The sequence below is a fragment of the Malaclemys terrapin genome, chromosome 5, assembly GCF_027887155.1.
Source record: "Malaclemys terrapin pileata isolate rMalTer1 chromosome 5, rMalTer1.hap1, whole genome shotgun sequence".
Classification (NCBI taxonomy): Eukaryota; Metazoa; Chordata; order Testudines; family Emydidae; genus Malaclemys; species Malaclemys terrapin.
Window position 1 is genome coordinate 114098780 of NC_071509.1, and position 23360 is coordinate 114122139.

General features: G+C 41.8%; 1 protein-coding gene across 7 annotated transcripts in view; it reads right to left on the reverse strand.

Annotated features, from left to right (window-relative positions):
• COL25A1 (collagen type XXV alpha 1 chain) overlaps window positions 1–23360 on the reverse strand; it is a 429310-nt gene that overhangs the window by 92260 nt on the left and 313690 nt on the right. For all 7 annotated transcript variants that reach the window (XM_054030959.1, XM_054030957.1, XM_054030956.1 and 4 more), the window contains 2 exons: window positions 21240–21266; window positions 17998–18042 (listed from right to left, as the gene is read on the reverse strand). In XM_054030959.1, the coding sequence (XP_053886934.1) occupies window positions 17998–18042; window positions 21240–21266 (72 nt within the window). The remainder of the gene's footprint in view (window positions 1–17997; window positions 18043–21239; window positions 21267–23360) is intronic.

Genomic DNA, 23360 nt, shown 5'->3' on the forward strand with positions numbered 1-23360 from the left:
CCTTACATCAGTGGGGATAAACGCGCATATGAAAATTGTTTCACAGCCCACCAGACTGAGGGCCAGTCCTGCAAAGAACCTACTAGAAGGAAGGAAAGATAACCACAATGGTGGAAAATGGCAGAAACCTACAGTCTGGCTGTCTCTAAGGAGTATTGGGTAATGCATTACAAACAGCAGCAAAACACAAGGGAACATTGCAAGTTGCAACAGGTTTTTTTAGTGGAAAGTCAAATCTCAAAGTGGGACACTATCACACAATCCATTATGGCTTGTCTGATATCTGAATACTATGGGCCAAATTCTGTTCTTCAGTTGCATCACTGGAACTGAGGGCAAGATCTGGCCATATACGCTGATATTTTTTAACGTTTCAATTTTTCAAAGCCTTTAAAAAAAAATCCAACAACATTTTGAACACTCAGTTGATTAGGAAATTCCACAGGTAGTTATAAAAGCAAAACAGCAGCTGACATTTTAAATGCAAGTAGATTGATGGTGCTTCCTCTGCTATACCTTAAAACACAACATGATTTTGAGTGTATTGGTCCCAACTGACCATTTTAGTATTTAGGCTGAAAATAATGTTGAATGCCTTTGTTACAAAGTATGGCTTATTACTTTATATTTTTTTAACCAAAACACATTTTAAAACCATAATGTAAAACACTGCCTGGGTCTTTTTCAACCATTCGGGTAACTGTTTCAAAGAGTAACATAAAAGATTTATATCATTTTTAAGGTGGAAAAGTGGTTACACCATTTTTTAAGGAAACGAGGCACCAAAGGAAAAATTGTGCATTCAACAGTGCTATCACATGCAATAATTTCAATCAGATTGTTTTTCAATTTGCCATTGGTAAAATGAAGAAAGCTGTGAATTTCAATCTTTAATCAAAGATAATTTTACATTCACTATGCTGCAGTGGATGCATTTCCTGACTAGTGCTGAAGTCTATCCTTAACAAAGATGTTACATTGTGGAAACCGTTGTCTTCTGTATAACATTTAGCTCTATAATTTATTCAGGATTCTGGGGAGGTTCCACCCCGCAAACAGTTACTCTGTTCACAGCACATTCCAAAGTTTAGGTAATGGACCACTTTTTGTGAACTCCTGGGAAACAAAAGGCACCATCATTCTGAGGGTGCGGGAGAGTCAACAAGCAAAACCTATAATCTTTTAGTGCATAAAATATAATCCAAGCTCTTAATTAAGCTAAGAACGAGGACTGTTCGAGCGGCGAACAGCAGAGGCTAACAGCGGGAGTTTGCCTGGGAGCTGTCCGAGAGGAGGTACGCTAAGTGCTGCATTAGGGGGGCTGTGTTGGTGAGTATCTGAGTGTCTGCTGCTGGGACAGTTGGTCAGTTTGACCGTGTGCTTGATTGCTTGCTTGTTTGTTTGAAAAGTGTGAATTGGGAGTGCTTTGTTCCAGCTGGGCCTTGAGTGGGCCTGACTGGTATATAAGGGCAGTCAGCAGCGAACCAGCTGAGCGGCGAACAGCAGAGGCTAACAGCGGGAGTTTGCCTGGGAGCTGTCCGAGAGGAGGTACGCTAAGTGCTGCATTAGGGGGGCTGTGTTGGTGAGTATCTGAGTGTCTGCTGCTGGGACAGTTGGTCAGTTTGACCGTGTGCTTGATTGCTTGCTTGTTTGTTTGAAAAGTGTGAATTGGGAGTGCTTTGTTCCAGCTGGGCCTTGAGTGGGCCTGACTGGTATATAAGGGCAGTCAGCAGCGAACCAGCTGAGCGGCGAACAGCAGAGGCTAACAGCGGGAGTTTGCCTGGGAGCTGTCCGAGAGGAGGTACGCTAAGTGCTGCATTAGGGGGGCTGTGTTGGTGAGTATCTGAGTGTCTGCTGCTGGGACAGTTGGTCAGTTTGACCGTGTGCTTGATTGCTTGCTTGTTTGTTTGAAAAGTGTGAATTGGGAGTGCTTTGTTCCAGCTGGGCCTTGAGTGGGCCTGACTGGTATATAAGGGCAGTCAGCGGCGAACAGCAGAGGCTAACAGCGGGAGTTTGCCTGGGAGTTCGCCTAGGGAGAGCGCACTGAGGCTTTCATCTGCAGGTTTCTCCGAGTAGTTCCTGCAACAGTTGAGGAAGTTCTTAAGAGGACGGAGATATGGAAGGTGAGCGATCAGCTGTTGTAACCTGCACAGGTTGTGCCATGTTTGTCTTTCTTCCGCAGGACAGAAGCGACTTTGTCTGTACAAAGTGCAAGCTGGTCTCCATATTGGAGGAGAAGGTTCGAGGGCTGGAGAAACAAGTATCAACTCTGCGTTGCATAAGGGAAAATGAAGATTTCCTGGACAGACGTCAGGAGATGCTTCTACGGCCACAATGTTCTGAAGATTCAGAGCAGGCACAGCAGGGACAGAAGGATTGTGAGGAGGTTTGGCAGCATGTGACCTCCAGAAGAAGAAAGAGGAGCGTCCATGCACCAGCAATGGAGATACAGGTGAGGAATCGTTTCCATGTTCTCTCTACAGGTGCTAATGCGGAGAGTGGACTAGATGGCCCATCTGAGGGAAGGGAGCAGAAGGAGACTCCACCGATTGGAAGGCAAAAGATGCACTGTCCTAGGGATGGGGGTTCCACGACCACCACTCCCAAGAGGAGGAGGAGGGTGGTGGTGGTCGGGGACTCCCTCCTCAGGGGGACTGAGTCATCTATCTGCCGCCCTGACCGGGAAAACCGAGAGGTCTGCTGCTTGCCAGGAGCTAGGATACACGATGTGACGGAGAGACTGCCGAGACTCATCAAGCCCTCGGATCGCTACCCCTTCCTGCTTCTCCACGTGGGCACCAATGATACTGCCAAGAATGACCTTGAGCGGATCACTGCAGACTACGTGGCTCTGGGAAGAAGGATAAAGGAGTTTGAGGCGCAAGTGGTGTTCTCGTCCATCCTCCCTGTGCAAGGAAAAGGCCGGGGTAGAGACCGTCGAATCGTGGAAGTCAACGAATGGCTACGCAGGTGGTGTCGGAGAGAAGGCTTTGGATTCTTCGACCATGGGATGGTGTTCCAAGAAGAAGGAGTGCTAGGCAGAGACGGGCTCCACCTAACGAAGAGAGGGAAGAGCATCTTCGCCAGCAGGCTGGCTAACCTAGTGAGGAGGGCTTTAAACTAGGTTCACCGGGGGAAGGAGACCAAAGCCCTGAGGTAAGTGGGGAAATGGGATCCTGGGAGGAAGCACAAGCAGGAGAGCGCAACAGGGGAGGACTCCTGTCTCATGCTGAGAAAGAGGGACGATCGTTGAGTTATCTTAAGTGCCTATACACAAATGCAAGAAGCCTGGGAAACAAGCAGGGAGAACTGGAAGTCCTGGCACAGTCAGGGAACTATGATGTGATTGGAATAACAGAGACTTGGTGGGATAACTCACATGACTGGAGTACTGTCATGGATGGATATAAACTGTTCAGGAAGGACAGGCAGGGCAGAAAAGGTGGGGGAGTTGCGTTGTATGTAAGAGAGGAGTATGACTGCTCAGAGCTCCGGTATGATACTGCAGAAAAACCTGAGAGTCTCTGGATAAAGTTGAGTGTGAGCAACAAGGGTGATGTCGTGGTTGGAGTCTGCTATAGACCGCCAGACCAGGGGGACGAGGTGGACGAGGCTTTCTTCTGGCAACTAGCAGAAGTTGCTAGATCACAGGCCCTGGTTCTCATGGGAGACTTTAATCACCCTGATATCTGCTGGGAGAGCAATACAGCGGTGCACAGGCAATCCAGGAAATTTTTGGAAAGTGTAGGGGACAATTTCCTGGTGCAAGTGCTGGAGGAACCAACTAGGGGCAAAGCTTTTCTTGACCTGCTGCTCACAAACAGGGAAGAACTAGTAGGGGAAGCAAAAGTGGATGGGAACCTGGGAGGCAGTGACCATGAGATGGTCGAGTTCAGGATCCTGACACAAGGAAGAAAGGAGAGCAGCAGAATACGGACCCTGGACTTCAGAAAAGCAGACTTTGACTCCCTCAGGGAACAGATGGGCAGGATCCCCTGGGAGAATAACATGAAGGGCAAAGGGGTCCAGGAGAGCTGGCTGTATTTTAAAGAATCCTTATTGAGGTTGCAGGAACAAACCATCCCGATGTGTAGAAAGAATAGTAAATATGGCAGGCGACCAGCTTGGCTAAACAGTGAAATCCTTGCTGATCTTAAACGCAAAAAAGAGGCTTATAAGGAGTGGAAGATTGGACAAATGACCAGGGAGGAGTATAAAAATATTGCTCAGGCGTGCAGGAGTGAAATCAGGAAGGCCAAATCACACTTGGAGTTGCAGTTAGCAAGAGATGTTAAGAGTAACAAGAAGGGTTTCTTCAGGTATGTTAGCAACAAGAAGAAAATCAAGGAAAGTGTGGGCCCCTTACTGAATGAGGGAGGCAACCTAGTGACCGAGGATGTGGAAAAAGCTATTGTACTCAATGATTTTTTTGCCTCTGTCTTCACGCACAAGGTCAGCTCCCAGATTGCTGCACTGGGCAGTACAGCATGGGGAGAAGGTGGCCAACCCTCTGTGGAGAAAGAAGTGGTTCGGGACTATTTAGAAAAACTGGACGTGCACAAGTCCATGGGGCCGGATGCGCTGCATCCGAGGGTGCTAAAGGAGTTGGCGGGTGAGATTGCAGAGCCATTAGCCATTATTTTTGAAAACTCATGGCGATCGGGGGAGGTCCCAGATGACTGGAAAAAGGCTAATGTAGTGCCCATCTTTAAAAAAGGGAAGAAGGAGGATCCGGGGAACTACAGGCCAGTCAGCCTCACCTCAGTCCCTGGAAAAATCATGGAGCAGGTCCTCAAGGAATCAATTATGAAACATTTAGAGGAGAGGAAAGTGATCAGGAACAGTCAGCATGGATTCACGAAGGGGAAGTCGTGCCTGACTAACCTAATTGCCTTCTATGATGAGATAACTGGCTCTGTGGATGAGGGGAAAGCAGTGGATGTGTTATTTCTTGACTTTAGCAAAGCTTTTGATACTGTCTCCCACAGTATTCTTGCCACCAAGTTAAAGAAGTATGGGCTGGATGAATGGACTGTAAGGTGGATAGAAAGCTGGCTAGATCGTCGGGCTCAACGGGTAGTGATCAATGGCTCCATGTCTAGTTGGCAGCCGGTTTCAAGTGGAGTGCCCCAAGGGTCGGTCCTGGGGCCGGTTTTGTTTAATATCTTTATTAATGATCTGGAGGATGGTGTGGACTGCACTCTCAGCAAGTTTGCAGATGACACTAAACTAGGAGGCGTGGTAGATACACTAGAGGGTAGGGATCGGATACAGAGGGACCTAGACAAATTAGAGGATTGGGCAGAAAAAAACCTGATGAGGTTCAACAAGGACAAGTGCAGAGTCCTGCACTTAGGACGGAAGAATCCCATGCACTGCTACAGACTAGGGACCGAATGGCTAGGTAGCAGTTCTGCTGAAAAGGACCTAGGGGTCACAGTGGACGAGAAGCTGGATATGAGTCAACAGTGTGCTCTTGTTGCCAAGAAGGCTAACGGCATTTTGGGCTGTATAAGTAGGGGCATTGCCAGCAGATCGAGGAACGTGATCGTTCCCCTTTATTCGACATTGGTGAGGCCTCATCTGGAATACTGTGTCCAGTTTTGGTCCCCACACTACAAGAAAGATGTGGAAAAATTGGAAAGAGTCCAGCGGAGGGCAACAAAAATGATTAGGGGTCTGGAGCACATGACTTATGAGGAGAGGCTGAGAGAACTGGGATTGTTTAGTCTCCAGAAGAGAAGAATGAGGGGGGATTTGATAGCAGCCTTCAACTACCTGAAGGGGGGTTCCAAAGAGGATGGAGCTCGGCTGTTCTCAGTGGTGGCAGATGACAGAACAAGGAGCAATGGTCTCAAGTTGCAGTGGGGGAGGTCCAGGTTGGATATCAGGAAAAACTATTTCACTAGGAGGGTGGTGAAACACTGGAATGCGTTACCTAGGGAGGTGGTGGAGTCTCCTTCCTTGGAGGTTTTTAAGGCCCGGCTTGACAAAGCCCTGGCTGGGATGATTTAGCTGGGAATTGGTCCTGCTTTGAGCAGGGGGTTGGACTAGATGACCTCTTGAGGTCCCTTCCAACTCTGATATTCTATGATTCTATTCTATTCTATGATTCTATGACTGTATTGTGCCCTCATATGGGAGATGGACAGAGGGCCCAGGAAACTCTGTACAGTCACCCCTGGAGAGTTCCCGGGGATTGCAGAGGAAGCAGTGTTGCAGCCTCCTAACCCCCGTGGATCCAAGGGAATCTCCAGCTCCAGTTCCTCTGCTCTGCTTCTCTGTTCCACACCCAGCTAGATGGCTTCTTCAAAACTATGCTCCTATTGGTCACCAACACTATGCCTACCACAGAACCACCCTGTCATAGGCAGGAACAGCATCTTAGCGAACACTGCTTCTATTAGCATTAACCCCTGCCTCTTGAAGTGGGTTTGCAGCTCTGTGGAGCCCACTTGACACAGCAGTTGGTAGAGAAGCTTCCACAATGTCCAGCAGCAGATGTCATGGTGATGGTAGCTTCTCTGCTATGCACACCTCCCAGCTGCTGTCAGTTTTGCTTGCTCTGGTGTGCTTGCAGAAGCAATGGTGGCAATCAGGTCCACAGAAAACATGTCCCAAGACTGTAAACATACAAATATTCCTTCTAGAGCAAAAGTGCAGTTTTAATATCCTTTAACTTTCTTTGCTTTACCTACAGTACCACTTCATAGACTTTAAGAACACAACATTTACCTCTAAAGAAGGATCATACATTGAAAAAAAAATGTGTGACTGCTGTGACAAAGTTCCTCCTCTGCCTTGGTGGGTCCTGCACTTATTGACGGATTTGCTCGCCTCTGAGATTCACGGCAGCCCTCAGTTTGGCCACTTTTGCTAGTGGCTCAAACCTGCCATTCACTCAGCTAACGTCATCACTGGCCAGCATGGGGAAAAGGAAGGAGAACAAGCCCCGCTGTCTCTGCTGATCCACCTAGTGGGTCGGGGGCAGGCCAGGGACCTTCCCCTCTGGTGGGACCCACAGTCCAGGTCAACTCCTCTTATATCCAATGGGGGGAGGGAACCAGGGCCTGCCCTCTACTCCGGGTTCCAGCCCAGGGCTCTGTGGATCACAGCTGTCTATAGTGTTTCTTGTAACAGCTGTGTGACAGCTACAACTCCCTGGGCTACTTCCCCATGGCCTCCACACAAGACCTTCTTTATCCTCACCACAGGACCTTCCTCCTGGTGCCAGATAGCATTAGTACTCCTCAGTTCTCCAGCAGCATGCCCTCTCACTCTCAGCTCTTTGCACGCCCCTCCCTGACTGAAGCGAGATCCTTTTTAAACTGGGTGACCTGATTAGCCTGCCTGTCTTAATTGATTCTAGCAGCTTCTTAATTGGCTCCAGGTGTCCTAATTAGCCTGCCTGCCTTAATTGGTTCTAGCGAGTTCCTGCTTTTTCTTGAATCGCCCGTTACTTTACCCAGGAAAAAGGGACCTGCTTAATCTAGGGCTAATGTATCTGCCTTCTATCACTGTCCTGTAGCCATCTGGCCCGACTCTGTCACACTGCCTATACAGAAGACAATGAAATATCTGAAAAAGTGCACAGGTTGCAGTTATTGTTTTTCAAAAATTAATATCAATGTGGTCAAAGAGCTATACAACTTGTAACAGTGAGTTGCATTATCCATGTTCATAACTTACCTGTAAACTGTCAGTTGAACTGCAAAAACACTCTCTAATAAAACGGTGCTAATGTTTTCAAAATGTATACTAATTAGGGAGCCCAGAGATACTCTTTATGCACCTGTTTAGTTCAGTCCTAAAGAGATATTATCTTTACTTTCCAGAGATGTTATATGTACACATTAGTGTCCTAGGTACAGAGAACAAAGTTCTGCTGCTTCCATGATGGAAACAGAAAATCAATGAGGGGACTGCCTGACACCAAGATATCTTGTTAAGCATCACCTTGCAGAAATGCCCATGCTGGAAATGCAAATGATGAAAGGAGCCTCACAGAGGGTATAGAAATCTGAACTTTTACTGGAACAAAATAGGCCAAATACTGCAGCCATAAGGATCACCAGATGGCAGTCTGACATCAAGTCATTTTAGCTAAACCAGGGCAAAAGGACATGAAGCCTTCTGTAGTCTCTTCCTAACCCAGAGAGAGGTATGCTGTGGCCTAGGCAAAGGTGACTTTGGACCTTGGTGCACATTGGTAGAAGTTTTAAAGCCACCTTGTCAGCAATATGAATGAGGATTTTTAGTCACATCTCATAGCTCAGTATTAGGGAACTTGCCAAAAATGGGCCACTAAGCATATGTACAGAAATTGCGGGATGGTAGTGGTGAAAAATGCTACAACCAATAAAGGACTGAGTTCTGATTTAATTTACACTGGTATTAATCAGGATGAATTCCATCAATGGATTCATACTAGTATAAAAGAGATCAGAATCAGGCACATAATTCTTTGGACTCCTAAAGTGTCTTTAAACCAAGCATCTCAAAGCATTATATAAATATCAGTTAAATCACACAAATCCTCTGTAAGGCAGAGAAGCATCATCCTAATTTTATACATAGAGGAAACTGAGACGAAGTGACTTGAGTATAGTTCAGAACTCCATGACAATGTAACACCAGCTCACGAGCTGACCTCAACTTCCTGCTCTGACCTCGAAATAAACAGTTTATCTGCTGACCACTGACACAGACAAATAATACTGCTGACCCAGTAGGATTTTTTGTTGTTTATTTAATATAGAGAGATGGTCCTCATTTGTGCAGTAACACACAAATAGATTGAAACATTCAGAGGCTTTAACATATTACAGGAGTCAGCTTCTGGCATGTAGCTGCCATCAATGCTAACTGGAGTTCTTCACATTAACTCCAAGTTAACTGATGGGACAATATGCACTGTAATGCACTATCAGCAGCAATATGCTAACAAGTTAAGTTGTTTTCACTATTGCTATAGAGAACACAGGATTGCCACTGTTAAAGACAGCTGTTGTTTCAGTAAGCTGTGATGCCAGTGCGTAACACAAAAACATCATTATATTACATTATCACTAAGGATGGGTGAGCCATTCTGAATAACACCACCTACCACCCAAAACTTCTGAGAATTTCTAGAACTGACAGTAGTGTGAGGATATAAACACAAAGAGCCAAGCTTTACGCAGCAACTAAAGAACCCCCTAACCAGGAAGTTCCTACATTCATTAAGCTCCCTGCCGCAACACATTCTGGTTACTGTGGAAGACCAGGAACTTTATAATCACCTCACATCTCCCTTTCTCTTTCATAAAAATATTAAAACTTAAATTATAAACCAATGTACAACAGTTCAAAATAAACTTCAATTTCCTTAAAACTATTTACACTACTATGTCCCCTCATCAACTGCATTAAAATAGTCCAGAGTAGTATTCTAAGCCTTTCAGGGGCTCTGATCAGTCTTCCAGACCATGTTGTCAGTTCTGTTATATTTGTGCATGGAGTTTCCTGTCGAGGGGGCTCACTTCCTGACAGAATATTTGTAGGACCCAGATCCTCTCTTTGTTGTGTTGCAAAATATTGAAGATGAACCCGATTCTTCTGAAGAATCCTTTAGGAGTCTTCACTAGGTGGGATCAGGGAGTTTCTGCCAAATTGGGAACAGCTCCAAGTGTCTGGGAGCTTTTGAGACAACCTTTGTTCCCTGGTCTAAGTTCAGGTAATGCTTTTCTTCTGTGCTGAATAATGAAGGTTTTTTTTGTTGCAGAATGTTTATTCCAGCATCCTGTTTTCAAAATTCCTTCAGGTCAGTCCTTAGTCATCCTGCCATCAGAAGTTCTGCCAGAGATAGTCCAGACACGAGGAGTATTGACTGATATGCTAGGAATGTTCTGTTATGAATCTACTGATTTTTGAAGAAGTCTTTTTAAAGTCTACACTGCTTTCTCCCCTTCCCTGTAGCTCTGGGAATAAAGGAGACTAATAGAATGATGTTCAAAATCAAAATCCTGTGAAAATGGTAGCAGTGTTTCATAGGTAAATTAAAGCCCATTATCAAATATGAAGACTTCAGGAACTCCAAGTCTTGCAAATGTTGACTTTAGTTTCAGGATGACCTGTGCTGCTGAAGCGTATGTAAGTATGTCCAAGTCAATACATCTGGAGAACTACAATAACGTGTTTGTGTCCTTTCCAGAAAACAAATCTGTGGCTACCTGCTGCCAAGGTCTGTCAGGTAACTTTGTAGAGAGTAATGGTTCTAGCAATTTTTTTTTAACTTGTTACATATCTCACAGCCCTCTACTAAGCTCTGAATTTGCCTACTCAGACAGGGCCACCACATGGATTGTTGTGCTCGTGTCCTGCACTTGTTTATACTTTGGTGTCCCTCATGGATTTTGGAGAGTGTCTCTTTCTGACGTACTATGGGGATCAGAATGAACTGTCCTTTCAGAAACATCAGCCATGTGAAGGTCATTTAGATCCTGCCAATATTGTAGTAGGTCTGGTGGAAGTTGGCTCCAGAACTTTGGCAAAGTTAAGTCCGTTTCTGGTAAGGACTATCCTTTAGCTGTTCATCTCCAATTTGTTGACGTCAGCTGGCAGATGCTGGAATTGCTGCCAGAAAAAGGACAATATAGACTTTGACATCTTTCTCTAAAGCTTTTTCTTCCGTTCGTGGCTGTGCAACCGGGGATCTAGAAAGTGTCTGCTGCTATGAGTGCTTTCCCTGCTATATGTTCAATGTAGAAAGAAAATTGAATCAGCCGTAGTCAAAAATCTTTGAATCCTAGGTGTAATGTCATCCAGTGGTTTTGAACATCATAATGCCACTAAAGGCTTGTGGTCTGTTTTAATGTTCAAATTCCAGCCAAACAGATATGCACTGAGCTGTTCACAGACAAAAGTGACTGCTAGAGCTTCCCTTTTCCACTTGAGGATACTGCTGCTCACTTTCTGTAAGCCTTCTTGATATGAATGCAACAGGCTCTGGTCTCCTTCTGGCTGGTTTTGTGTGAGCACTGCTCCTAAATCATATGAAGATTCATCTGCTGCTGGATATTTTACTGGATATTGTGCAAAAACATGTGGAGATATCAGTAGTTCTTTTATTTTATTAAATAGGTTTTGTTGTGTGCTCCCCAAATAAATGTAATATGACCATTAAAGAGATCTCTTCAGGGTTTTGTTAGATGAATTAAATTTATTAAGAATTTTACAAAATGATTTATTATGCCCGGGAATCTTCCTACAGCAAAAATGTCTTTGGGTTAGGGTAAGATGAGTAATTCCTTCAGTTTGTCTGAATCCAGCTGCATTCTCTGTTTACCAATTGTGTGTTCTATAAATTTTGAGTGTTCCTTTTTCCAAATCCACATTTCTCCTTCAAAGATAGGCCAGCTTGTTGGAAGCATCTCAAAACTTCATATAGTCACTTTTCATGTTCATTTTTATCTCTGCCATATACCAGCATCTCATCTGCATGGCAAAGCATGCCAGGCAAACCTGACACAACCTGTAAGATTCTCTTTTGGAAATGTTCTGGTGCTGAAGGTATGCGTTATGGAAGACAATTAAAACAGGACCTTCCAAACAGCATCATGAATGTCATTAATAGTATAGGTTCTTTAGCAAGGAGAATTTGCCAGAAGCAAAGTCTATATTTGAGAAGACTTTGGCTTCTGATAACTGAACTAATGTCTGGACAACTGCAAGAAGCATGTATCTTTCTCTGCACATGCTTTTATTAAGTTGTGTAAGGTCCACACAAATTCAGATTTTGCCCTTGGACTTTGATACTACATACTATGGAGACATTGTGTAATACTCCAAATATATCTTAGAATTGTATTGATATCCTATAAGCTGTGGGAAAGACATGCAAAGGAACCAAAGGGAGTCGAGAGTATGTTTCACCTTGCAGGTGCTGTGTGCCCTGTAGGACTGGGATCTAAAATCAGGACTGTTCAGCAAAAATTGAGATGAGTGGCTAACCTAACTTTTGCTGTCTGTGTTGAATTTAAAAGAAAAAGGACCAAAAGGGTAAAAAAGCAAGAAAAAAAGCAGCCTCTTTAATGTCAGCGTAGTTTTGGTGTGATGAGTACCTCGTGGTATAGCATCTGGCTGATTTTTCCCTCCCCCTGAGAGGAAAGGTTTGTCAGTGCTGCTATATTTTTCAGTCACTAGAATGTAATTAATTTTAAGGAAGAGGAAATACAAGAGGCCCCCAAAACCTAATCCAGGCTAATTTTACTGTAAAATACATAAACGAGGACAGGGGGGAAAAGTGGTTTCTCAGACATGTTACTGTGATTTTCATTTCAAGCAAGGGTTGAATTACCTCCTTTCAACTTGCTTTTCGTCCCCCCTCAAAAGGAACTTAAAATTGTTTGTTTAAGGACTGGAAATCTCTCCTGGCCCACTCACCAGGTGAAATTAAGTGAAAAGACTCTTCAACAAGGCTCAGCTGGCCCACAAACTCGTCTGAGAATTTGTGAATTATACTCAATGATGTTTCCTTTCTTTGTATTTCTTCTTTTAATAAACTGCACTTCATACAACATGATTTTTATACCTGAAAAAAATACTTTAAAGAAAATCTTTTAAAATATGTATTCTGTGTAATAAATAGTACTGGAGGAGAAATGTATATGCACAAGAGTAATAATAAATAAGCAATCAAAAGGGTAATTATAAATCTGCACACTTTCAATCTCTAAATCTACTAGCATATTTAAAAGAAGGACATTTTTTCCCCACGTTTACCAAACTGCTATCTGGTAACTTGGTCAAACTACTGAAGCAATTTAAAGTGGAATGATCGACACTGACCACACATTTTGCTTTCAATACACCCTTTAAAAAAAAAATTCCCAAGTAATGTATAAATAAAAATAGGGGGTCTAACATATGTAGGTGGTGAAGAGTGGAGGATTTATGTACTGTAAGAAAGTCCCATTTAAAGCTAATGAGAATTACACAGCTCAAGTAAATCTCCAATCCATTCATGGGAAAGTGGATTCCTTCAGGCCAAATACACTGCAGTCCTTACTGAGACAAAACTCCCATTGGCTTCAAAAGTCCTTCTGACTTGTTGGAGACAACAGGAGTTCTGCCTGAGTAAGGCCCACATAAGGAATAACTGATTAGGGTTGTATCCTTGTAGTATCTGAACTTTTCAAGACACTTTTTGTAGCCAGTTTAATATTAGTGATACAGGGATATACTGTGTAAGTGCAAGAACTCTTCTACTTCCCCTTGTATCCCCACATAGGCCAGGCACAATCCTGCACCTTGTGTTACCAGTGCACACCAATGGGGCAGGCGTGTGCCACTGTCAGTGCTTGACTCTGCAAAGAGGGTGGAGAGGAGTGGGGTTAGGCCCCGCTATCTCTCTGGACTAGCGGGGAGAGCACCACTGCCACAAGGACAAGTGCCCACTGTGTTTTGTAAAAAGGAAGAGAAGGCCCTGCTCAGAGTTACTTCCTCTTACTGCTCCAAGAGCTATTGTGCCTGTCTGCATTGCTATGTAGCCCATGCCAGACCTATTGGTCATAAGCATTAACTGTTTCCCATATTCCACTATTCCAATTAAAGGACGGATGAAAAAAAAAAGGAAGAATATAGAAAAACCTTCTATGACTGAGATTGCTTAGCTCAGTGGTTCTCAAACTTTTGTACTGGTGACCCCTTTTCACATAGCAAGCCTCTGAGTGCGACCCCCCCTTATAAATTAAAAACACTTTTTAATATATTTAACATCTTATAAATGCAGAAGGCAAAGCGGGGTTTGGGGTGGAGGCTGACTGCTCACGACCCCCGGTAATAACCTTGCAACCCCCTGAGGGGTCCAGACCCCCAGTTTGAGAACCCCTGGCTTAGTTGTACATTAAACTGCTTGCATTAAAAGAAAATGTAATTTCATTGTGGACTTGCAGCTGCTGGGGGTGTTGCTATGGATAACGGCAACCTTACAAAATTTCCTCAAGGTGAGTGATTATTTCTGAAGGGGGAGTAAAACCGAAGAAAGCATTTGAGTACATGCTTAACTTTAAGTCAGTGGGCCTTAAGTGCATGCTTAAAGTTAAGCACATGCTTAAGTGCTTTCCTGAACAGAGATACTTTCCTGAATTGGAGCCTAAGAAAGAAAATATTAACCCTGTTAATGCCTCTTGCATTCTAGTCCAATACATCATTAGATGGAGGGAGTTCACTCATTAAAAGGCTATCGTGGCTCTAAGGCTTTTCTAAACTTTTTACCCATATGTCTTCAAGGGAGATGATTTGCATCACATATTTGAGGCTGGTTCAATATTCTGCAAATCACAGTAAATCCATAAGAACGCTGCCAGAATCACCAGCCAGCAGCCCACAACAAACTCCAACTTTAATTCATGAAGACTAGCTCCTTGAGCATAAACATTCATTTCTCAAAGGAGTCTCTCTCTAGATTGAGACTACAGAGTAAGAGAAACCTACAATGGACAATGGAAAAATTAAGCCAGACACTAAAGTTATTATTTCAGTCTTTTTCAACAGTATCTCCTGCATAAAATGGAACTATGGCTTTGCATGTTATCGGAAAGATTTAACCTTTTGGCACCCAAATATGAGCACAGGGATCCACTTGCACAGTTCACTGGCAGGAACAGGCATATACTGCATGGTGTATTGTACAGTATATTATATGCCTCTTCATATATTATACAATATTATTTTAGTTTAGCTTTTCAATATTCTTTTTTCATTTATTTGCAAACAAATGGAATGTATTGTCATTTACTGAAAAGAATTGCAACATGCCTGCTTTGTCACATTTGTGCTACATTAAAGTAATTCATTTTCTTTCACAATAAAATATTACATATAGTCCAGGACCTTGAAAAACAATTGTGGTGTAATGAAAAGAATTTTGACTACATTTTTATTTTAGATCTCTATAGCTTTGCTCTAGGATTTAGTTTCTTAGTTTAGTGCACATAATTTCTTCCAGGCCAAAAGTAAAGTTTTCAACCTGAATGAAAATGTGCTGACACCTTTATAGGAAATGTATAACCATTTAAGAGTGTCTTCAAGTTATACAGAGAAAAACATTTGAAAATGCCATAACTATTGAAGGAAATCAGAACATAAAACTATAAATAGAAAATGTCAGGATCTATCTTTGAAGCACAATTTAAATTTGATGAATGGCATGTGAGGATCTGTAACATTTTTTCCTTTGTTTCCTATGTAAAATGCAGATTTATTTTTTCCTTTGTAAAGTATGAACAGCACACCATACAAGTGACTTTCAGAAGGTAGATTTACAAATGATGAGATCACAGAATCATTTCTTTGTACCTGCAATGAAAGTAGATACTGGTTTCTCCAATGGATTTTCTTAAAAAAAATATTGGCCACAATCCGGCAAATCCTCACTCATATGAGTAGTCCAATTGAAATCAGTGTGTCTACTCATATGAGTAAAAACTATTTGCTTGAGTAAATTTGTGTCCTCCAGCCCCTAAACATAATTTTTTTATAGGAAGTGAATCATCAATCAAATATAGTTCAATTGCCTGGAATTAATCTTGTCCTTCCTTTACAACTGAGTAGGCCAAGTTTTCAAAGATGATGTTACTAATTTTGCACCCACACTTTGGTGGACACACCTGATAACATTTAGGAGGCAGACTACATGGTCACAAACCTCACTTGAACTTACAAATAATGTACTGGTAATTAGCGTCTACACTCTACTGTTTGTGCCCATAAGTGACTGTGCCTGCAAAATCGTTCTCTCAACTAAGCACAGTCACAAAAATGCAGATGCTAAATCTGAGACCCCATGAAAAATTTGGTTGATGATGTTTTAACATTTCTTAGATCTCACATATGCTGATTCCAAAATATTTTCTCCTTTGCAGTCTTACAACAGACAACACTATTATTTTTTTTGGTCTTCCTCAGATATTATAGCAAAATTAGGTTCATGTTTTACTAGCAATAAAATGAAATTACTATTAAATGTTACCTATTATCATCAAATTATATAGATACAGAACTGCAAATTATAATGTTAAAATGCTGTACTTTTTTTGTTACGAAAAACCCAAAAATAAATGATCAAAAACTTTGGAGTTATGCTTTAGGGCTTTTTTGTATGCATAATACCATGTTTATATACAATGGTTTGTCATCCGAACACAGTGAATCAATTATATTTTTTCCTTTTGGTATTCCCTGCAAGTGTTTTTGAAGTTTGGGGTAGGAAAGTAAGTGTTCATGAGAAGAACAGATGCATAGTACTGTCTAGAGCCGGGCCAGACATATTATGTAAACTTCCCCACCCAGCACAGCCAACAGACCTTAGTGCTGATGTGAAACACCCCTGCTGTTTTAGTCAGAGGCCTCTCTTGTAAGCAGAGATCATCAGTCATGCCGAATTGTGAGTCAGTTTGGTGATGGAACTAAAAGATTAAGACTACCAAATTGATTTCACTAGCCACCAAAGATAAATCCCTCCTCCCCTCCCAACTGAATGATTGTTTTGGGGATTATTTTACCCCCAGATGGATTAGTTTGCATTTTTCCACAGCAAATCTAAGTTTATGTTCCCCCTACATTTCTAATCTATTTTATTATTCATTATTTATTGCTAGTAGCACAACAATGAGCTAAGCACTGTAAAAACAGCAGAGAAGACATGGTTCTTTATAGCAAGGCATTAAGCCATGAGAAAGAAAAAAGAAATTGCAAAAAATCTTTTGTGTTTTTCTTTTTTTGTAGATACATTGTGTAAAGTTATACACTTCCATCTGATAAACTTCCATTTATCTCTCCCTGAACCTAGCTGCAGAGCTTGGCATGATCTATAGAAAGAGCCAAATACAACTGTGTCTTGTGTATCGGTGAAAGAAGAAGTTTGTTTCTGGATTCAGATTTCATAGGTGTCTCGCAGGTGGAGGGCCTAGCTCACTGAAGGTCTGACCCTCAAAAAACTGAAGCATGAGTCACTTTACTCACATGAGTAGTCCCATTACCTTGAATGGATGTACTCATGGGAGTAAAATTGCTCTCTGCAGGACCGGGCCCAACAAAAAGCTATAAGATTTTTTTTTTTCTGTGTACATAGTAATTTAAGGCTATTTGTTGTCTTAATTTAATTGTAAAGAGACTTTAAAACTACGTGTTCTCATAATACCAACAGGACTGTATTCATTTCAGATTAAAAGCTTTATCTAGTCCTTTCCATTTAAGGGCCAGATCCCACAATCTTTATTTACTCTTTATTCAAGCAAAACTCCCACATACTTCAATGGGAATTTTGTCTGAGTAACATATGACTGGGGACTGCAGTATTTGTCTATATATAAAACACAAACCCAAAATAAACCCTGCAAAACAATCTTCAATTTAAAACTAACAATAACATTGTACGTATTTACCTCAACATCTATTTTTGCAACAATAGTGTTATCATTTTGATAGAATCTTTGTCTAGCTATCTTTGCTTACCTGATTTATGAGTATTTTTATAGCCAATCATTGATTCTGTTATATTTCATGACTCTCCCTGGGAGTTCAGAAAACTAAAGTTTCATTGTGTGAATTGGGAAATTAAAAATTATTTCTAATGAGACATACTCAGTCACTATTTGTCTACATGAGGCATTTCCATTTAAGTTATACTGGTGTATAACTTTAAAACTGATTTAGTTAAAGTGAAACAAACCTCTGTGTGAACACTCTTAATCCAGTTTCACAGTGGCTTGTTTCAGTTTCACTTAAACCTGTCTCCAGTTGCCTTAAGCTAAACCAGAAAAAGTCCCTCAAACAAAAATAAGAGTGTCAACAGAGTCTTTGGCAGCAAGTTAACAAAATCCATTAAAAATCACATCTTTGGTTATATCAGTGCAATTCTTTCATGTAGAAAAACTCTGATTGGCTTTAGAAACACAAGTAAATAGCATTTTCAGCACTGAAAAAGAAGGCTAAAAAGTTTCATATTGAACTCACCATATGTCCATCTATTCCTGGAACACCAGGCACTCCAACAGAACCCTGGTGGGAACCATAGACTTGGGTTTAGCAAGTTTAACAGACAAACAAATCATAAACCATGTCAGCTCTAAACCCAATACTTTAAAGAATTATGCTGAACACATGCTTGCCATAAGTGCAAAATGTTTTTTAAAATAATCATTGTTTGTTAACGGTAAGCGCTCTTCCCACTTGACCTTCTGCATTAATCAGAAGTGTCCTAGTGTTATAATTATTGCACTACTTGATGTCCTACTTCATTAACCAAATTCAAATGGCTGATTATATTGTGATGTTCTGAAACCTTCAGTACAAACTAAAGAATTATAATTCAATTCCACTAACCACTCTGCATGAATTTGGAAGACTGAGCCCCCTACATTTAGTGTTTGGACCTGTATGATCAAAAATATTCATATCGGGAACCATGTTCCAAAGCTACCAACTGGTAGCACTGATCTATCTTTGGTACTTTTAAAGGATACGATGGAATAATTCTGTCTGGCACTGCAAACGATAGCCACCCTTTTAAACTGCTTTAAACTTACTACAATCAAAACTTTAAAAACCACTATAGATCAAACAAGAAGCAGACATGAAGAAAGAATTTAAAAGAAATCGGCACGGAAATATAACTTTGGAGGGATCTTTTTTATAAAGTCTTAGCACAAATTCAAACTTCTTTATGATGCATTGTCTTTTTGTACTACCTTGTACAACTATCATTATGAATTTTCAGTGACAATTCAGAAGGTGAGGAAAGCAGCAGTACAGTATGTGCTGACATAGCGGGGTTTTTTTAAACAGTAAGTTTCAGTGAAAAAGTAAATTGAAACCATCCATTTATCTTTCATTCATAAACACATCCTCAGCTTAGATCACAAGTGTCTGAGCCTCTTTAAACAGGCTAGTTTGTTCTAAAGGGAAGGGAATTGCCAATGGTGGGGTGTACTGTTGCCTAGGCCTCTTTTAAACAAATCTAGAGCCACCTGCAAAGCCATTCATTTGGGTCCACTTTCTGCAAGACCAAAGAATCGGTGTGGGACCCTCTCCCCTCCATTCAGCTATGTACACCAGTGAGAACAGGGGTAGGCAACCTAATGCACACGAGCTGATTTTCAGTGGCACTCACATAGCCTGGGTCCTGGCCACCAGTCCGGGGGGCTCTGCATTTTAATTTTATTTTAAATGAAGCTTCTTAAACATTTTAAAAACCTTATTTATTTTACATACAACAATAGGTTAGTTATATATTATAGACTTGTAGAAAGAGACCTTCTAAAAATGTTAAAATGTATTACTGGCACGCGAAACCTTAAACCTTCATTAGAATAAATGAAGACTTGGCACACCATCTCTGAAAGGTTGCTGACCCCTGAGTTAGAAGGTTCAGTCCAGTGAGAGAAGTCAGGGGACACAGAAGTCATTAGGGAATGTGTCCAGTACTGATGCCTGCATTTGTGGATGGATTGGGTTAGGAGAATAATGGATGGAAAATTCCTGCTAAATAGGAAAAGGAGGAAATGTGTCATGTGTCCCAGAATGGGCCACAATAAAGGGAGACATCCTGAACTCTCAGAAGGCTCCAGCTCTAGTCTCCATAGAGCTGTGAGTCAGTCAGAAATTGTTTGTATTCCATACAACATGGCACTGTAACCTTAGCAAGAGATATCAAACTAGCATTTCACCCTTTCCCTGCTGGGGAAGCCTTTAGGACCTGGAGGCCCCCTAAGGATGCAGAGTTGGTAGCATTGTCTGTACCAGCCCTGTTGTTGCTTGATGCAAGCAGCCCATGAATGCTAACCAGGAATTAGTGAACGCTCACTTATTCTTGCTGTTCCTCCCAAAAGACAGAGGGCAGCGCACAGGCTCAGAAGGGAGGTAAGCCATCAGGCTCTTGATAAACTGTTTTTTTCAGTATGGACTGTTCCCTTATTGATATCTGCTGATTTTTCTTATATTATAAGATGCTAACATGCATAAATAAAACAGGTTTAAAATTAGCATATGCTTAATCACGCAAAGGGATCTCAGATTTTCTAACATCCCTCCCCCAACCCCCAAAAAAGAGGTTTTGCTGATGTTAAGCAGGCTATTAAAGTACCTCCCAAGTCTGAAGGAGTAGTTTTAAAATGCAACATGGGGAGTAGGGCAGCTTTACAATTTCACACAGTGTCTATCAGAAGGTATATTGCTAAGCATACAACGCTCCTCTCCTTAGTCCTAGGGCTTGATCTTGCTCCTATTCATGTCAGTGGGAAAACTCCCATTGACTTGAATGGTGCAGGATCAAGCCGTTAGATCTTCCTAGCTTTTACCTTCTTTTGTTTGAAATGTTTTGTTTTAACTGATGGCAAACAACCCACATTTCAAAGAATGCTGTGCCTGTGACAGTCTCAAAGACAGAAAAACAGATGATAATATCATTCCCACCTGTGAAGGATAACTATATTTTTAGGTTTTCTCTAGATGATTTTAAATCATTACATGATTTTTATTAAACATATTCGACTATATTGTTTACCTTCTGCAATCACTTTTCAAACAATTTGGCCTTCATGATAATTGGGTCACACACTGGCAAAGTGCCATCTACTAGTTTTTATTACTGATATATTTAGTAGTTTTCTAATGGTTCAATCCCATAAATCCTTGGTTCATTCCATCAAACTGCAGCAGTCAGTTCTGATGAGTCTAAATAATGCTGAAAGCATTCACAGGAAGTCAGTTGTCAGGTTACCATAGAAATAGGAAGACACCGGCAGGCCACCTGAATACAGCCAACCAAACACCATTTATCAGCAACACCTACATCCTTTATTTCTTCTGGTCATTTTTTTGGTCATATGGCACTGATCTACTTGAGTAAAGACATGCATTCAATTTGAAACTTAATCCCCCACCTTTCACAGTGTTTTAAGTTTGGTTTCATAGTTATACAGTACTTGAATAAAGAAAATTATAGTGACCTTTTAACCTGCAAGTTCAGCAGACAGATTGAAAACAGTCTGCTCTGCATTGCCTGAATTTCCTATAATGGGCAAAATTAGAAATCTTGTGTCTCACATTATGTAGTTGTATTTTCGGAAAACAAAATTCACAGACTAAACTAACTACTTCAATGTGGTGTACAGTAGCTAATTCCATTCACCTCTCCTGCTTGCAATTTGGCACTAGGAAGTATAATCACTTTCACAGTATTGTTGTTTATACTATACCTTTTGTCCTGGAGGTCCCTGAGGCCCCTGAAAAGGGAAAATAATGTAATTAGCATAATAATGTAGCCAATTTAAGCTTAAATGACCAATTAAAAATGCCCTATTGTGTAAGCATTCTTATGTTGGACTGAAACCAGCTAATGTTTTGGACATCAAGGAAAAGTAAAACTTTCTGCTGGAAATGTACAATGGATCTTTTCTCCTCTCTTTTGGAATAGCATTAACTACACACTGAAAAATTCAGATTTTCCCCTTTTTAATCTTTTATATTCCATTCTGTCTGTTTCTTCTTATAGTTGCAAATGTGTCAGCATTTAGAAACTAAGGCTTTTATGCTTCTGATATCAGCTAAGAAATAGATGTGCCTCCACAATTAAATACCTACATCACATATTTGCTTGCCAGTGTAAGGGATAGATTTAAGCAATGAACATTTTTTGGGAAAAAAGGTACATAAACTCCCCCTCCCGCCAACACACACCTCTCTTAGTCTAGGGCCAGTAGCTGAGCAAATCGGCATAGCATTTGTGGGACTTTTACAGTGCTTTTATTCTTCAACACAGTTTAAAAACATTAACCAATTATTCTTAACACCACCCTTGAGAAGTAGGGAAGCATTATTATCCCTATTTTACAAATGATCAGAGAGGTTAATGGGCTGTTGTCTTAAAAAAAGCACTTAAACATCTGCTTAACATTAAACATGTGCTCAAGTCCCGTTGATTTCAATGGGACTTCAATGGCCTGGATTCTCCATTCCACCCAAATGGAGCTTGGCTGCAGAGGAGAGGCAGCAGGGAAATCGTGCAGCTCCTAGATCCATGTCAGTTGGTCCTGGAGGAAGTCAGACCAGCTCCAACACAACTCCTTCCTGTATCCCTCTTCCCAGGCAATGGCCCAGGGGAGGTGGGGACAGCTGTTGCAGAAGCTGGTTCTGCCACCTCTTCCAGCCTTATACCCATGAAGAGATCCAAATGCAGGGGAAATTCTTTACTAGTCTGGTATGTCCATTGTCTCTGTGCTGCCTGAGTGACACAAAGCAAACGGAGGAGAACACAGAATCCAGCCCTTTGTGACTTGCCCCAAGTCAAAAAGGGGAGCAGTATCAGAACTGGAGTTGTTTAGACACTCAGCTTGCACAATGAAAATGCTGCTCTGAAATATAGGGATGGATTTTGTTTTATAGGCATATGCTGTGAAGGCAGGGCAGAGGTTGCCAAGGGACACAATGCCTCCTGGAGTTTCCTGGCACACAGTGGAAGAACAGCCATTACAACATTCCTCAAGAGAGCGAAGTGTGATCTTTACCCCATCGCTGGCCAGTGGAGATAGAGGCCATGGGAATGTCCATGGTGCAGAATGTGCTCTGTTCAACACACTCTCCCTGCCACGATAACCTTCTGCACTTTTCAACTGTTCATCCCCATAGATGTTGGATGACCACAGCCATCACCATTGCTAGCATGGATGAGCTCCAATGGTGGTGAATTATGAGTCCTAAAATTGCCAGTAGGGATGAAGTTATGTAGGTTTTACATGTGGATTTATGTGACTAACTTTGGGCATCCAAGTTTGAAAACTTTAGGTTAGTGCCTTTGGCTGAAGCTTTCACTTAAAGGCCTCATACAGAAATAGAATGTTCTCCTGTTTCACCATCAGAAACCCTATCACTTTCAGGCACTAATTCCCTGGACTAATTCATTGCTGGACTGGATTTCTCATGAATAAGGATAGCTCATTATTTAGGTTCCAATCCTGCCCCACTGAAGACTATGTGGGTTTTGCCATTGGCATCAACGGGAGCAGTATTAGGGCCTGATTGTGCAATATTCTGAGCATCCTCCTTTCTGTTGACTTCAGTGCCTGATCTTGTGAGATGCAGAAAGCCACTTGTGAGGTGCTGAGTGCTTTCAGCTTCCAATCTTCAGTGGGAATTGAGTATGCTCAGCACTGGGGAGTATCAGGACAGTGGCCGGAACTGCTATCTGGTTTACTAGGCTGGAGGAGAAGTCCTTCCAGGCCACAGATTTCAAGAAACTGTAGAGTAAGTCAGCTCTTATTTCCATTAAGTGGTTGGCGTTTGGTTATAAGGTCTGTTGGTGGCCGAGAGGGGGGAAATGC